Source organism: Dunckerocampus dactyliophorus, chromosome 8, assembly GCF_027744805.1.
Source record: "Dunckerocampus dactyliophorus isolate RoL2022-P2 chromosome 8, RoL_Ddac_1.1, whole genome shotgun sequence".
Lineage (NCBI taxonomy): Eukaryota > Metazoa > Chordata > Actinopteri > Syngnathiformes > Syngnathidae > Dunckerocampus > Dunckerocampus dactyliophorus.
This window is the reverse complement of record NC_072826.1, coordinates 18154958-18167018: the sequence shown is the minus strand read 5'-3', so window position 1 is coordinate 18167018 and position 12061 is coordinate 18154958. Positions and strand designations below refer to the sequence as shown.

The window sequence follows — 12061 nt, the reverse complement described above, 5'->3', positions numbered from 1 at the left end:
ACTATAACAATAATATACAAAGTATTCTTACAGTTACTAACATAATTACCACTATTATGCGCAATGAAAGGTAAATGACGAATAGAAAGTCAGCATTTCCATTGCCATTATAACTGGTATTATTGCACATTGGCTGTACCGCTCAAGAATGCCCACTAGAGGCCAGTATTGTATTTAACGCTTGAAAGCAACAAGTTACTACAGTGTATGATTATTTAAAGGGTAATTAAATCATTACAATAAATTGTTAGGATTAATGACGATTTAATTTCTTAACATAATATCTATTAAATTTAATATAAATTACGTACATCAATTAACAAAGGTGATTTTTCAAAGAGATCACGCCAATAAAATAAAATTAAAGAAAATAAAAATACAATAGAATTACATTAAAATACAATACAACAAAATAATGAGAAAAATGTAATTAAATGTTTACTCATCTGCATAACAAAATGTGGCAAAAAAAACCCTGCCTATATTTTAATTATTAAAAAAACAAAATTGATTTTGATTCAAAATCTGCTTCAAAAAACAACCTAAGATTTGAATTTGTGCTGCACTTGAAGAGACAGAACACAGTGAAAATGAGAAAGAAAGAAGAAGCAAAGAATAAGACAAAAACGGGGGAAAGACAGTTTGAAAAGACAACAAAAAAAAATGTTTTTAAATTCAAATAGTGACAATAGTGCATGATGTGCCTTCAAAATCTTTGGTGCCCTTCATTGAGCTGAACTCAGGCACAATACAGCTAATAACAAGACGTATGTACCACCCCAGCTTATAGTCAACACACACAAAATGTAGGTTTTCCACTCTTTTGCATTACTTTTTGTGTAATAACCTACAAAATCCTGGTTTGACCACACAAAACACTATTATAAATGAACCAACTTGAGGAGACCTATGGCTATACAGTGAAGACGCATGATCTCACAGCTGCAGTGCTGCGTGAGTGCAAGGTTAAGGAGGCTTGTTATGTAAGAAAGTAAAACATCTAAATTGATCAAGCTATTCAAAACCTTTTTTTTCTTGCTTCCTTGATGTCTGGGTCCCTCTTCCCCTTCATCACAAAATTAGCTCAGGGCCATGAGACAGGCCCAGAATAGGTGCCCCCCCCACCACCACCCCACCCCCATCAAAGAGCACAGCTGGAGCAAAGCGAGGCCGCCATCGCAGCAATTTGTTACAGAGTTGTCAGTGTAACATCCACAGCTTGCCGTGGACATTTCAAAAGACACTGTGCCACATGACACCCGGATCCCAATCATGTGACGTAGACAGCCGGAATATGCCCAGGTGACCTTTGACCTTCACACACCTGGTGGACGCGCTCCAAAAGTGCCACAATGGCGAGCGAAGACCACCGCAAATATCCCTGAGGAGGCTCGCATGTTTCCATCGTGACTCAAAATGAACCCCAAACATGACGCTGACGTTCCCACACTGGATCAGGAATGGTTGTTTTTTTTTTTTTTTACCATTTTTGTAGCAAAATCAAATCAACAATTAAACTTGAAAGTCTTTTCTCCTGGACCCATCACACGGAGTCTTATCTGGCTCATTTAGTAGGACATTGTACAAAAAGATCCCGCCGGTATTCATATTCCACATCAGAGAAAGAGCTGTGCATATTTTTGCTTTATATTTGTCGTTACTGCACTCACACTGCTCTACATACATACTGTACATTACCCAATACATAGTTTGTACAAGGCTTTGATTTTGTGCATCACTTTGAGTCTTTCTATAGATTTCTATTATGCAAGACGGTGGTTATCATTAACAACTGGCGGGTGGCGTGATCACATGAAGTATATGACACATTCATGTTGCCCGTGTGCATGTATCCCCTGGTGTGTGAGCAAACATACCGTTGACTTTGATTTTGTGGATTATTTTGAATCTTTCTATTGATTTCCATTATGCAAGATGGTGGTTATCATTGATAACTGGCGGGAGGAGTGATCACATGAAGTATATGACACATTCATGTTGCCTGTGTGCATGTACCCCTGGTGCATGAGCAAACATACCGTGGACTTTGATTTTGTGGATTATTTTGAATCTTTCTATTATGCAAGATGGTGGTTATCGTTGATAACTGGCGGGTGGAGTGATCGCATGACGTATATGACACATTCATGTTGCCCGTGTGCATGTTTGCCCTGGTGCGTGAGCAAACATACCGTAGACTTTGATTTTGTGGACTATTTTGAATCTTTCTATTATGCAAGACAGTGGTTATCATTGATAACTGGCGGGTGGAGTGATCGCATGACGTATATGACACACTCATGTTGCCCGTGTGCATGTATCCCCTGGTGCATGAGCAAACATACCGTGGACTTTGATTTTGTGGATTATTTTGAATCTTTCTATTATGCAAGATGGTGGTTATCGTTGATAACTGGTGGGAGGAGCAATCACAATACTATATGACATGTTTATGTTGCCCACGTGCATGTATGTCCTGGTGCGTGAGCAAACACACCATGGACTTTGACTTTGTGGACTATTTTGATTCTTTCTATTGATTTCTATTATGCAAGTTGGCCGCTATCATTAAAAACGTTGATATTGATGCCGTATTGGTGTACACGACATCAAGTATTGCACATAAAAGGCTGTGTTTATTCGTCATTATTGTTTTTTTATTTACTTTTTAATCTTATTTTATTGTCGTTTATGTCATACTGTCTGTAAATGTAATTTACAGCAAAAAAAGGAAGTAATTTCATCATCAATCCGCTCGCTGTACATTATTTACCATAAGGGGATGTGTGTGTATTTTACTAAAAAGTCCAGCCACAAGACACCCCAAAAATGACCTGACATGCTAAAATGATAAGCAGAAATCATTTCAAATCATTCGTGAATTAAAACAAACATTATTACACTTTTTTGTGCTAAATCCCATTAGAAGTACAATAGACATAGAAGTAAATCTAGCATGCACAGTTGCTGTCAAAAAGGGGGGTGTCCAGGATGTGTTATGGGGGGTGCTAAGGTAGGTGTGTCACAGCCTTTTGACGCCCAGGAGCAGCGCGCAGTGTTTGCGCATCTTCCGCCCGGGCTTCATACTCTGCTTTCCTCGGATATTCCTGCACTTTCTTTCTGATGACGGCTTGTTCTCCTCGACGCTATCCTGGCGCGTAAACCGCCCGTGCACCGTGCGCGTAATGACCACAACTGATCCATGTCTGTGGCGGACTGCAATGGACGCGCTCAGCCAGGATGGTCCAATGATGGAGTTCCTGCACACCCAAGATACTTGCAGAAAATGAGAAGGAACTAATTCTTCATGTTGTTGTGTCACATCAAGTTGGCTATGGCGGTCAGGAAGCTGCATCCGGACTCCAAACCTTTGTCTAAAGTCTACATTCTCATTTGGCTGCTGCTCATCTTCACTCCCAGGGTGGATTCATCGTGGTGGTGAGTGACTGGACTTCATGCAACTTCACTCAATGTCATTCATACAGAAGTGCCGTAAAACGCATGTATTAGTCATTTTCCAATTATATAAAAATATTTTCTTATTATGTCGAATCACGTGTGGATTGAAATTGTCCATTAATACTCACTTTTACCTCATTTTAACGGCATGTTGATGGAAAAAAATTCCAAATTATATTGTATTTTATATAAATTATATATATATATACATATATATATAAAACAATAATAATGCTGTTTAAATATATTTATATATATATTTTTTTTACATTCATTTTATATACTACCTAAATTATATTATTGTATATGATTATACAATAATAATATAACAAATAAAATATAACAATCAGAAAATACCAAATATTATTGCTACATAAATATTGTTTTATATAAATATGATGATACAAAAATATTCTTTAAATAATATTGTATTCTTTAATAATATTATTCTTTAAAGATATATTTTCATATAATATACTAATATACAATAATACTGGTAAGTTAATAATATCAATATTATCATTACCTAGATAATATTGTATTTTATATAAGTCAAATATAATCTTAAAAACAATGTTTTTTTTAAATGTTTTATATAAATACAATGTAATTAAAACAAATCAAATAGTAACATTAATAATTATTATATTATTAATAAATAGAAATAAAAATCATTACAAAAAACAGCTCTCTCAAGCCACAATTTAAACACAAATTTATTGTTTTTTGTTTGTTATTATTATTAATAAGTTTATTACTGTGGCAGTGGTGTAGGACTGCACATTTTCAATAATAAATACATTGTTAAAAGTCATATCTCGGTTCATTGATTAATATCATCTTTGGAAAGAACATTTTTTGACACAGATGTGTTTGTACATTTTATTTAGCTGCACATATCAGAAGCAGCTCTTGGAATGACGCAGCAGACGCCAGAGCAAACTTCCAAATAGTTCAATGAATAAAGTGTCAGTAGTACCTCATGAGAGTGTGCAGGTGTACTTAATGTTGTGGCCCCCTGCCTTGATGAAGATGAATGGTTCGGGGGGTGGTGGGTGGGGGCCATCCAAGCGGCAGGTGCGGGCGCTGGCGCATGACTAAATGAACCCTTGATTTCTCTGGAGGCTTTAAAACGCCTGCGAAAGAGACAAGAAAAACAGCCCAAACCCAACATCACATTCACCTGATATGGTTCCAGGAAGTGGCATCTCACTTTCATTCGTCCTCTTTAATACGTGCACATGAAATAGTTGTCATGTGTCATGTACAGTAATAGCCTCTCACTTTCCTTTAGTTGCCCGTTTAAACACGCACAGCTACCACAGGCTGCAACGTCGAGTCATGTGATGTTTTAAGTCATATTTTGACTGGGACTCAAGTGTAAAAGGAAGCTACGCACTGTATCATAAAACCTAAAGCTATACTCACCCTTTGAAGATGCCTGACAGGCGCGTTGAGGAGAGGGACAAGCAACAGTTTGTGCTATCAATGCCACTTACGTTAGCATCTGCTTCTACGGTTATCATCACACTTTTTCTCTTTGAACTGCAAGTTTTGTTGGACTTTTGGGGCAGATTTTTAGGTTGAACATTTGGGCGGCGTTCGGCTGGTTAACTTACTTTTACACTTTTATAATAGTTGCTTGGTCAGTTGATAAAGATTTTATGATGGCCACAGTTTGACCTCGGAACAGATGATTTCTATTGTCATCGTGCGCCATACAATACCAATCAAAGGTTTCAAGACCCTTTCTCATGCAACAGGATGGAAAAGTGTATCCAGACTTTTGACTAGTGCTGTACAAAGGCTGTAAAAAGATGCAAGAAATGGGCAGAGACCCCCTTGTTGGAACTCAGTCAAAAGTTTGGAGACACTTTCTCATGCGATATGATGCAAAAGTGTCTCCAAACATTTGACGATTACTGGATAAGTTTTAAAATGGCACTTAAAATGCAAAAACTATACAAAAAAAATATTTCAGAGACCCACCTTAAAGCTATAGTTTGTATATCAAATTTAAAAACATGCTTAAGAACTAAAAAAAAAATGTCAGGGGCCCTCTTGTGGTGACTCGGTCAAAAGTTTGGAGACACTTTCTCATTCAATGGGATGCAGACGTGTCTCTAAACTTTTGGCTGCGACTGTATAATACGTTTAACAAGATGCTTCAGGAGCAAGAAGCAAAGGTCTTACAAAAAATCGTGTAGCTACGCTTGTAACTCGAACCGCCACCCATACTTTGCTCAGCCCGGCCTTAGCATGAAAAGTGGAGTAATATTATAGATGGTAGCGTTTTATGCAAACAAACAGACATTCCAGTAGGAGAGATGAACGAATGACAAAAGAACCACTGGGATCATTTGCCGTGAGTCTAAGTGTGTGCTCTTAGCGGAGAGCGGCAAGGCTCTTTTGGCACGACCGGTGTGTACAAGACAATAAACACAAGTAGTGCTCCTGCTCAGCTTTACTCCTCAGTCACATAGTTAAGAGGACGACGGCCATAACGGGAGTGGAAACTGCCAGCTCACTGGTGGCGACACAAAGGGAAGCGGAGGCGAATAGTCGAGATGGGGAGCACTTCACATTGAAATGGTTACTTGTCCTGTATGGGACTGTCCTTGTGTGCCCCCCTCTTAGAAGCAGCATGGTACCACCACCATGTGATCCACCCTTTTTAAGAAGAGTGGGGATTATGTGTGTGTGTGTGAATGGAGCAGGAAGCTAAGGTCTTTGCTTTTTCGTTGAACGTGAGGAATTTAATAATCTCTTCCTGAATTTGGGATTCAAGGCCATGAGAGGGCCAATGAACACACAAGGAAAATATTGACAAATGAGCCGATTTCAACTGATTAAACCTGACAGAAAACCGCTGTCACCTCCAAACTTTATTGTTTTATCTTTTAGGTTTTGCTCCAGGGCTCCCCCTGCAGTTGAGAAGTGTAATATGTGTTTAAAATAACAATTACTTGCACACTTGGCATGACTATGATTGTAAAGAATGTTAAGAGTTTTACCCTGGAACAGATCATTTCACTTGACATTATTTCCTTGATAGTAGTACTGTACCAGGTGTCCTGGCTGGTCCACTCCTGTTATGGTTTCATTTTCTTTGAACATGCATACAAGTTATATTGAAATACATCACATAATACAATTCACTGTTCCACATGTCCAAAATGAGTATGAAGAAGCAAAGTTTATTTAATCCTACTCCCCCCAATCTGGTTTACATCACTTGCAATACATCTGTTCACTTCCTGTATTCCAAATGCACTCTTTGCTGGTTTAAAATACACCGGAAACATGTAAACTACTGAAGTCTTTCTTTATTCCAAGCAAGTATAGCATCAGTATGATTTTCAAGCTGCTAAGGTAACGTCAGATTATTATCACACTTTCGGTTTAAATATGTGAAAGTGTCATTATAACATTATACAAACAATAATAAAATAAAATGACATCATCTAAACGATATGAGGATGTCAGTATATGCCAATGAAAAGTATCAGGTTAAATGAGTTGTAATTAATTACGCTACTAAATTCAATTAAATTAAATAAATAATAAATAATAATTTATTTAATAACAATTGAATTTAATTCAATGAAATCTACATTCTATAAAAAAAAAGTAAGGACAATAATATGCTCATTACACTATTTTTAAAATGACACACAAAATTAAATACAACAAAATTAAAAAAATAACTCCAACTACACTAATAATAAAACATAAAACATGTATTTTCAATATATGTTTATTTTTTTGTAATAAAATGTATTATTACCTAATAAATAATTTTTTTAAAATAATTTAGCTGATAATCAATATTATGAATTTCAGAAGCCGGCCATTGAAATATAGAAAATGCCATTAGACATATACAAAAATACTACATAATTTAAAACATCATGAAATGTAAATTTGCCAAGAAACAAATAATTAATAAATAGGTTAAATATCATTCAGCATATATTTCACAACTTCATACATTTTAAATTTGTCATACATTTATTCATATTTTAATTTAGTTCATTTTATTTGAATTCGATTCACATTCAATTCATTCCGTTACATTCAAGCCTCCATAGCCATGCAGCCATTTATCGTGAGAGAGAAATGGGTACCTCCAAGATTTGAGCTCATATTTTATGGATTTTAATAATATAAACGTTTTTGAAAACTATACTATACTATACTATAAATGTGGGGTATAAGACCTGCTAGAAACAAGTGAAATAACATGCAATGACCTGCACAGGTACATTGGAGCGTTGGGGGCACGGGTGATCTGCGACAACATTCCGGGCTTGGTGAACAAGCAGCGGCAGCTCTGCCAGCGCCACCCGGACTTGATGCAGTCCATCGGGGAGGGCGCCAAGGAGTGGATCAAGGAGTGCCAGCACCAGTTCAGACACCAGCGCTGGAACTGCAGCACCCTGGACCGGGACCACACTGTGTTTGGCAGGGTGATGCTGCGAAGTGAGTAGGCACAACTGGGAATGACACTCGACTTAATCACCCTTGTAAAAGTCTCCACTGTTATCACATCATGAACGGATGAACATCTCATGAATAACTCCGCCATGTAAACACAAGGAGAAGGTGTTTTTTGTCTCCTTCTTGGGAATAAGGGAAAGTGAATTTTCTCTGGGAAAACAAGCAGCGTATTGAGAGATCCACACTGCTGATGTATAAACAGTAATAGGAGATGTAAATATTTGGCTAGATGTTTCTGGCAGCCAGACAAAGCTTGACTCCCTGACATATCGCCTGTCTTCTGCTTGGTTGCGTTGAGGACAGGAGGCAGGAGGACCTAGGTGGGTCTCGTCTTCTCTCAAATGAAAACAAAGCTCTGCGACGGAGAAAGCTGCCACATGTGCACATTAAAAAAACGGAGAAAGGACAGTCGGCCTAGGCTGTGATGTCATGGCTGACAAGCTGTAGGGCCTGGAACCGTCTACCTTACATGGACAGCTCTCCCAAATTTACTGGAAAAATGTCCTCTTCTCTAGTGAGGTGTTGGGGCCTGATATCTATGCCAGCCATGTCCAAGTTCAGCCTGTGGCCAATTAGCATCCAGCTTGACTTTTTGCCACTTGTTGCTGGGTAGAATTAATAAGACACCACCATTTCCCGGTCAGTGTCGTTTACACAAAACTGCCGTGGAATGGGTGGGACAAAGTTGACGCAGCTAATTTCCGTCTTCTAAGATGGTATCAGAGCTGTAACAGAGGCGGGACGGTGCCTGTGTATTATGGGTACTGTATTGTGGAAACCTGTGAGAGGGATGTTAAGTTTACTGCCTGACACTGACATCTCCCAACCTGTTCCGTCGACAGCAATTGTTAAGCCTAGTTTTCGCTCCTCCCCCTCCAAACTCTTTTGCGTAGCTTGACGGGCACCTACTGATTGGTTGATGTTTAGCATATTATTTCCTGTGTGCAAGCGACTCGTTCAGAGTGCATACACTGAATGTAGTGTTTCAACAGATAATTGTGCGTCACATGCTCAATCCTGACAAGGCCCTGACAATAAAATAAACCAAACCAAACCAAGGCCCTATACAGTCGTACCTCGTTTAGTTAACTGCGAAAAGTGAATTTCTGCAAAGTCGGATTCAATATTAATAAATGGAATATTTTTACAGTTAGCATAGAAAAACTGTTTATGACTTTCTAAATACAAGTTTTACCATTATTAAAGCCCTGTAGACATGAAATAACACCCCTTTTTGTCACCTTTACACTCCTACTATTCTTTGTTTACACCACATTGCTCAAATGTAATGCACAGGCTAGGGGATCACTGCAGGGGGAAAAGAAACAGCCGCCTCTTTAAACATAGCATACTACCGAGCTAAGTAGTTAGCCTCTAATTTATTTATTCTAAAATTAAGAAAGGGTTTCAAACGGAGTGGGGAAGAAGGACAAAGAAAGAAGCTAAAAACTTACCACTTCCACATGGAATGGGAGGAGAACTTTTTTTTTACCCACTACGTCATGTCAGATATGCTATGGCTGACTCCATGTAATATAATGTTATGTCTCATAAACGTAACATTGCTGACTAGAAGACTACATTATAACCTGACTTTCAATATTTTTTGACTAATAGTCCCTAGTCAAGTGCAAAACAGCAGGCATTTATTCATCTTAATTAATAATTAGTATTTAATTATAAATATAATTAAATAATTTTCGAAAAACTTCGATACGGTGAGTCAGCGATATTGAAGCGCGACGTAGCAAGGCTCAATACGGCAAAGTATTTTATATACCACAGATGTTAACAAATGAATATGCTGTTTCCTTGGCAACATGATGCCGTACAGAGCAGAGAGAGGTGGCAAGAAGTGTCACGACAGAAACACGGGGGTAATGTGAAATGTTAAATTGACTTGCTAATTCAATTACTACTCTACTCAAAAAATCGCAAAAACCTTCGTTCCGTCTTACCAGGCAGCAGAGAGGCAGCGTTCGTGTACGCCATCTCCTCGGCCGGCGTGGTCTACGCCATCACCAGGGCGTGCAGCCAGGGCGAGATCAAGATCTGCAACTGCGACGGCCACAAGCGAGGCCAAGCCAGCGACCACAGGGGAAACTTTGACTGGGGTGGCTGCAGTGACAACATCAACTACGGCATCAAGTTCGCAAAGGCCTTCGTGGACGCTCGTGAGAGGATGGTGAAGGATGCTCGGGCCCTCATGAACCTGCACAACAACCGCTGTGGACGAATGGTGAGCGGCTTGGTGGGCGCAAAACAAGCGGGAAATCAAAGAAGTTTGGGATAGAGCAAATAGGAAATGTTGAGAAAAAAAATTAATTGCCGTATGTAATGCAGTGAGAGACCTGTTCTGATAAAACTGCCCCCACAGTGACAGAAATGCGCCAGTCAAAAGTGGGAGCAATTGTCTCCAAACTTTTGACCGGCACCGTATGTCAGAATCCTGGCTAATATCTTTGGCGTACTTTTGTTAAATAAGACAATACATTTCACTTTTGTGAAATTCCCTGGTTGCGTCACAAGTTCTCACCCTTATGTTTACGTCAAACTGCTACCTGGCTACATGTTAGCATTACAAACATCAGTGAATCTATTGTTAACCTGAAGGTTTTGAGGTTTTAACTTATCAGTGACATTTGTTTAGGACTGGGAAGTGGAGAGAAGTGCAAAGAATCATGGGATATTTTGGGAGGCCACAAAAGATACTTTAGACCTTCATTGTAGGAAACTATTTTTTTTAACTCTATCCACATTTATATTCCTATTAGTAACAACATTTTGCTAGGCACATATGCTGAGTCGTAACTCAATCAATCACGCCAGAAACTAACGAACAAACAAGGCAATAAGCTAAGTCGTATCAAAAAGAAATTGTCACGTACCTTCCAGCGTTGATCGCACCTTCGCCACGGGGCAACCATCGTAGGCTTAACACCCTGTCGTCACCTTTGACCCGTGCTGCAGGCAGTGAAGCGCTTCATGAAGCTGGAGTGCAAGTGTCACGGCGTCAGCGGCTCCTGTTCCGTGAGGACCTGCTGGCTGGCCATGTCTGACTTCAGGCGGACGGGCGACTACCTCCGCAAGAAGTACAACACGGCTGTGGAGGTGACCATGAATCAGGACGGCACAGGCTTCATGGTGGCTGACAGGGACTTCAAGGGCAGCACCAAGAATGAACTGGTGTACGTTGAGAACTCGCCCGATTACTGCCTCATGGACCGAGCGGCAGGTATCAAGAAAATCCTCGGACGAAGTACACAACTCTGCAAACACTTCATCAATACACCTTAGATGAGTATTTAATGGATGAGTTTACCCCCAAAGATATATTTTTTATATAGGGGGTTTTGTTCCAAAATAAATCTATTAATATTTAATTAATTAATTAAATAAATAAAAGATAAAGCCAATGAAAATAATAATAAAATGTAAAAATATGAAGTAGCTCATTGAAGAGAAAAACATTTCAAATTGTCCATTAACTATTTAAATTGTGGAAAACAAATTAAACCTACTTATTTTGTTCTATTTATTCTATGTAATCTCTTTGATTACATTTCTAATTATTTAATGGCCTTTTTTTGACAATGCTGTGGGTGAAAGGTTTTCTTGTTAATAATGTAATTGTGAAAACGCAAATATAATAAACAATAATAATAATAATAATGTAAAAACAACATTAAATAGTGAACAAAAAACAAAGTTGCACCACTGCAAACACATCTCATCTCATTAAAATGAGTTATTAAGAAGGTTGTTTTGAGGGAAATGCTGGCTAAATGCACTGTAATTACATTTCCTGCAGGACTGAGATACAAATGTGGGCCCACTTTTCCCTGTTTATCATTGGTTAGTAATGGAGGATTGATACAGACAGTTTACACTCTGGCAAACAGGTGCTTGGTGCCACCTCATTTCCTGCCATGTGAATACGAGTGCCGTCAAGTGAAGGTTTGCATTCCATCACAGCTTAAAGTTCAATGATTTGACCTCAAGCATCTGCTTTCATTCCTGCCGTTTGCTTTGCTTTGTTAAGGTCCGTCTCCCTGCTCAAATCCAGTCTCTTCAATAGAGCGTGAAGACTCGGTTAATAGGC

General features: G+C 38.7%; 1 protein-coding gene across 2 annotated transcripts in view; it reads left to right on the top strand.

Moving 5' to 3' along the window:
* The first annotated feature begins 3069 nt into the window (after nucleotides 1-3069).
* Nucleotides 3070-12061, top strand: part of LOC129185892 (protein Wnt-2b-A-like) — a 16395-nt gene continuing 7403 nt past the window's right edge. Inside the window, exons 1-4 of one of the 2 annotated variants that reach the window (XM_054783514.1) lie at nucleotides 3070-3438; nucleotides 7721-7941; nucleotides 9921-10198; nucleotides 10930-11194. In XM_054783514.1, coding sequence (XP_054639489.1) covers nucleotides 3308-3438; nucleotides 7721-7941; nucleotides 9921-10198; nucleotides 10930-11194 — 895 coding nt within the window. In that variant the 5' untranslated portion in view covers nucleotides 3070-3307. Of the gene's footprint in view, nucleotides 3439-7720; nucleotides 7942-9920; nucleotides 10199-10929; nucleotides 11219-12061 lie in introns of both variants that reach the window. The other variant, XM_054783513.1, reaches the window with a different exon arrangement.